The sequence below is a fragment of the Egretta garzetta genome, unplaced genomic scaffold (assembly GCF_000687185.1).
Source record: "Egretta garzetta isolate BGI_Z169 unplaced genomic scaffold, ASM68718v1 scaffold454, whole genome shotgun sequence".
NCBI lineage: Eukaryota > Metazoa > Chordata > Aves > Pelecaniformes > Ardeidae > Egretta > Egretta garzetta.
In genome coordinates, this window is record NW_009259429.1 from 417,912 (window position 1) to 423,543 (window position 5,632).

The 5,632-nt window shown below is 42.0% G+C and overlaps 1 protein-coding gene across 1 annotated transcript in view; it reads left to right on the plus strand.

Annotated features, from left to right (window-relative positions):
- Positions 1 to 5,632, plus strand: part of FBXO3 (F-box protein 3) — a 34,585-nt gene that overhangs the window by 13,501 nt on the left and 15,452 nt on the right. Inside the window, exon 6 of the mRNA XM_009637071.2 lies at positions 2,238 to 2,327. Within this exon, the coding sequence (XP_009635366.1) occupies positions 2,238 to 2,327 (90 nt within the window). The remainder of the gene's footprint in view (positions 1 to 2,237; positions 2,328 to 5,632) is intronic.

Below are 5,632 nucleotides of genomic sequence, written 5' to 3' on the forward strand. Positions count from 1 at the left end.
TAGGATAACAGCAAAAAAAAAAAAAGGAGATTAAGCATAAGCAAAAATTGTAACAATTGTTACGAGTCCGGTATGGATGATTTCGTAGTAATTGCTAATGGTGTAGTAAAGGCACTACCTATTTTTGCTATGTATTTGACAAAGTGAGATGGATTTTGCTGTGCAAGGACAATTAAATACTGTGTAGGTTTATTACTTATAAGGTAGGTAATGGCAGTTTTGCATAACTGGCTGTTTGTAGTACTTAGAGCATTAATTGAAGCAATCTCTAGCTTGCTTACATTTGTTTTTGTGACATGTGTAACCTCTGACCATGATAAGCACTACAGTTTCCCTAGTAGTCCACAGGTTGGTTAAGGGCCTGGTGGTGGCCCTTAAATGATGGAAAAGCTGTCAGGTGACCAAATATTTATGTCATTAATGAGAATGGCTTTAATTGCATCTTTGATCATGTTTGATGCTGTGGTGACGTCTGTCCTACCAGAAATTACAGGCATTGATAAACACCAATATAATAGATTTCTGAAAGGACTTTGACTTTGGGATATTTCTGTTCCACTGCCCCCCCTCAAAAAAAAAAAAAAAAAAATCACCATGTCATGAATGAAGTTATTAACACGGCCAAATGCCAAGGTTTGAAGTGAATGCGTTTATGTCTGTCTCGTTGCAGGGTGGGAAGGGGAATGGTAGGGCACACAGGAGAATCACTTCACTTTGTTGAGGTTGGTTTTGAAACAGTAACACAATTTTAGTTTAAACAGCTTATAAGGGATATTGGGGAGGAAAAAAAAAGATTGAATTGAACAGATAAATATGAGTAATTCTGTCGTCTCAGTGCAAGATGTTTTCTCCAGCCCTGCACTTTGGGTGATTTTACTTATCAACGACAAGATTGAGAGGCATCTTTATTTCTGTATGTAACTACGTCCATTTGGACATCTGGCCTTTGCTACTTACCAATTTCTGAACACTGAAAAAAAACCCCAAATCAGTAACTGGAAGTTTAAGCTTGGTAGCTTCATTTTGGGGTATTTAGATGTTAATCACAGCCATTAAAACACACACATTAACAGTTAGAACAAGCTACCAGAGGAAGTGATGTTGCCACATCTATATTCGCTGTATCTTTTGGGGAGTTTCTTTAAAGCATAACCAATAATTCAATTTAAACACAGAAGAAAAAAATATTTATAGTCTGGTGTTCAAGTTAGATTGAACGAGGCAATAATTTCTTTTAAATTCTATGAATCTGAATAATACAGTCATTCCCTGTGTTACTGCTCTGCACGTTACTGATGCTTTGCCACATGTTCTTATTCATATAAATACACCAAAATGTCTTGCTGTCAATACCAGTTGTACATTCCAGAAAAGCTTTATAACTGTAAAAGTAAATATGGGAACAGACTGCATTTGATGGCACCTCGATCACTGCTTTTAAAGAGTGAGTTAGCAAGCATCGGGAACATAGGTTAGCTTTGCTGTCTCCTTGCATCAAGCAAGGATCAACTTAAATGATTTCCGAGGGCAGTTTTAGACCTATATCCTACAGGTTTTTTTAATACAGCATTTACAATAATGCTGCATAGTGCAGGATATGATTCTTTTAACTTCCTGAAGTAGTAATGTTACCTGTAATGCAATGGCAAGAGCTTATATATTAGAGTCAGCTTGCAGTACTTATTTCCAGGTCTGTCATCCTTTGTATTTTTCCTGTGTCTGTCTTTGGTTTTGGTCATGAAGTTTCTTATCTAAACAACTTAAAGCGGAAAGTAACTTTGTAATGTTCAAACTGTATAGTTTCTGTAGCTTACTGTTTGAGCTTTCAGTAGTATGGCAACAGTGGAAAAGATAAGGTAGAGACTGGCAATCCAGATAAGAAAGTGATTTAAATCATAATAACTAGGCTATGCTGCTGGGATGCTTACGGCTGGAGGAGAGGAGTCACACCGGAATCTTTCAGACAATGTTTATGGTGGTGTAGGTCTACAGGATGACCTGCTTTACAAAATTACTTAATTGCTGGCAGTTCTAGAAGCGTGTGGAAAAGTAGTTCATGACTTACACAGCTATAATGAAGACTTTTTACCATTGTAAGCACAACTCTGAAAAGGACAGCTAACTAACTTTCAAACTCTGCATTTATTTCATGAGAATGCAATGTATAATATACTGGTCGGTATTTATCCTTGTTTACTCTTCTTTTGCAATCAAATTTAATTGTTTTATATTTACAGTTGCTGCTATTTAAGTCGAAGATTAAATCAGCTCTCAAGTCATGATCCGTTGTGGAAAAGACACTGCAAGAAATACTGGCTTATTTCAGAGTAAGTGTGGTTGTATTAAGCCTTTTTTCTATGAAAATGAGGCTTGTGTTATTGTGCTGTTGCTTCTGGTAACTCTAAGATTGAATTGGTATTCACCAGTTTCAAACCGATGAAAGGTTAGAGGTATCAAAAATGTTGTCTTCCTAAAAAAGTTCCATGAACTTAAAGTGTTAAAAAGTTTTGTGGGTGAGTAGAGAAGAGGTGAATACCTAGACTGAAGGAGAAGCTGCAGCCTGACCTTATCAAGACACCAAATATTCTGCGGGGGAAAGTAATATTCTGAGTGCTGTAATTATGAGGGGTAAAACTGGATGATTGTGTCATGACTGGAATCACAGAATTGTTGAGGTTGGAAGGGACCTTTTGAGATCCTGTAGTCCCAACTCACCTGCTCACGCACAGTCACTTAGAGCAGGTTGTCCAGGACCGTGTCCAGTGTCTTATTGGTTGGCACTGCTGAGTAGAGTCTGGCTCCATCTTTAGTCCTTCCCATCAGGTAATTGTTAGCATCAATAAGATTCCCCTGAGCCTTCTCCTGGCAGAAGAGTTCCAGCTTTCTCAGCCTCTCCTCATGTGAAAGATTCTCCAGTCCTGTAGTCGCTTTTGAGCTGGACTTGTTCCAGTACGCCCATATCTTTCTTGTGATGGAAAGCCCAGAACTGGACCCAGTACTCCAGATGTGGCCTCACCAGTGCTGACTAGAGAGGAAGAATCACGTCACTTCACCTGCTGTCAACACTCTTCCTATTGTGCCCTAGGGTGCTGCTGGCCTTTTTTTGCTGTGAGGGTGCATTGCTGGTTCATCGTCAGCTTGGTGTCTACCAAGACCCCCAGGTTCTTCTCAGCAGAGCTGCTTTCTATCTGGTTGGCCCCCAGCGTGTACTGGTGTCTGAGGTTATTCCTCCCCAGGTGCAGGACTTTGCATTTCCCCTTGCTGAACAGGAGATTATTCTCTGCCTGTTGAGGTCTCTCTGAATGGCTGCACAACCGTCTGCTGTATCAGCCACTCCTCACAGTTTTGTAGCATCTGCAAACTTGCTGAGTGTGTACTCTGTTCCATCATCCAGGTCATTAATGAAGATCTTAAACAGTATCAGCCCAAATACTGAGCACTGGGGTACACCACAAGTGACTTGCCTCCAACTGATCACCCTTTGGGCCTGGTCATTCAGGCAATTTTCGGTCCACCTCACTATCTACTTACCAAACACATACTCTATCAGCTTCTCTATGATGCTGTTAACAGAGACAGTGTTGAGGGCTTCACTAAATTTGAGGTAAACAACATCTGCTGCTCTCCCCTTGTCCGTCAAGCAAGTCACCTCATTGTGGAAGACTATCAAGTTGGTCAAGCATTATTTCATAAGTCTATGCTCACTGCTCCTGATCACCTTCTTGTCTTTCCTGTGTTTGGAAATGCTCTCCAGGAGGATTTTCTCCATCATTTTCCCAGGGAAGTCACATTGGGCTGTGTATAAAGTTTTACATATGTGGTTCTTGAGGTGGTGGTGTGTTTTTTTTTAAAAAGCTCACTTTCTGGTCTGCTTGCTTGCATTGAAATCAGGATGTCTGTTAAGTGGAAACTAACTGTAAAGGTCTCAGTCCACATCTTTGCTAAAAAAGCATCTTTTTCTCAAGAGCTGAGAAAGCTAGTGCAGTTGACTGAAGTGAATTAGCAACCAATTTTGTTACTGGTTATCCCCTCTTTGTGTCCTGTTTTCTAGACAGTATCTTTCCTTTAGATTGTAAATTGTGAGGAGTTTTAACTACTTATGCCTTCAGTGATCAGTTCCATATATTTTTCTATTATTCACGTTATTCAGGTGGTCCTTGTATTACATTAATAGCCTAAGGTGGCAGAATAGCTAGTGATAAGGAGTTAATATATTATGCATAAGTGGGTAGAAGAGGTAATTTAGAAGAACATTTCCAAACTTGTACTTTGTAATCTATATTATATCATGTAGGTGACCCGCCTAGTAGATGAGGGAGAGGCTGTGGATGTTGTCTACCCAGACTTTACTAAAGCCTTTGACACTGTCTCCCACAGCATTCTCCTAGAGAAGCTGGTGGCTCATGGCTTAGACAGGTGTAATCTTCTCTGGGTAAAAAACTGGCTAGATGGCCGAGCCCAGAGAGTTGTGGTGAACCGAGTTACGTCCAATTGGGGGCCGGTCACAGGCGTTGTCCCCCAGAGCTCAGTTCTGGGGCCAGTTGTGTTTAATATCTTTTATCAGTGATCTGGATGAGGGGATTGAGTGCACCCTCAGTAAGTTTGCAGGTGACACCAAATTGGGCAGGAATGTCAATCTGCTCGAGGGTAGGAGGTCTCTGGATAGGCTGGATCAATGGGCTGAGGCCAACTGTATGAGGTTTAACAAGGCCAAGTGCCAGGTCCTGCACTTGGGTCACAACAATCCCATGCAACGCTACAGGTTTGGGGAAGAGTGGCTGGAAAGCTCCCTGGCAGAAAAGAATCTGGGCCGTTGGTCGACAGCCGGCTGGATATGAGCCAGCAGTGTGCCCAGGTGTCCAAGGTGGCCAACAGCATCCTGGCTTGTATCAGGAATGGTGTGGCCAGCAGGACCAGGGCAGTGATTGTGCCCCTTTGCTGGGCACTGGTGAGGCTGCCCCTCGAATGCTGGGTTCAGTTTTGGGCACCTCGCTATATGAAGGACACTGAAGATCTGGAGTGTGTCCAGAGAAGGGCAATGAAGCTGGTGAGGGGTCTGGAGCACAAGGCTGATGAGGAGTGGCTGAGGAAACTGGGATTGTTCAGCCTGGAGAAGAGGAGGCTGAGAGGAGACGTTACTGCTCCCTAAAACTGCCTGAAAGGAGGGGGGATACAGGGGGGTGTCGGTCTCTGCTCCCAAGTAACAAGCAATAGGACAAGAGGAAATGGCCTCAAGTTGCGTCAGGGGAGGTTTGAATTGGGTATTAGGAAATTTTTTCGCTGAAAGAGTGGTCACGCATTGGAACGGGCTGCCCAGAGAGGTGGTGGAGTCACCATCCCTGGAGGTGTTCAAAAAACCTGTAGGTGTGGCACTTTGGGACATGGTTTAGTAGGCGTGGGGGTGTTGGGTTGATAGTTGGACTTGATGATCTTGTAGGTCTTTTCCAACCTTAATGATTCCATGATATGGACATATGATATTTATATCCACCAAGATAAACATACTGTGCATATTCTAATTATATGCAGTTTATGAAGATGTAACACAACTTGTAAAATTTTGCCTTGAGATTCTCTGCGTAAAAATCCTAAGTGGTATTCTTACTAGAATCCAAACTAGAAAGGAAAATCT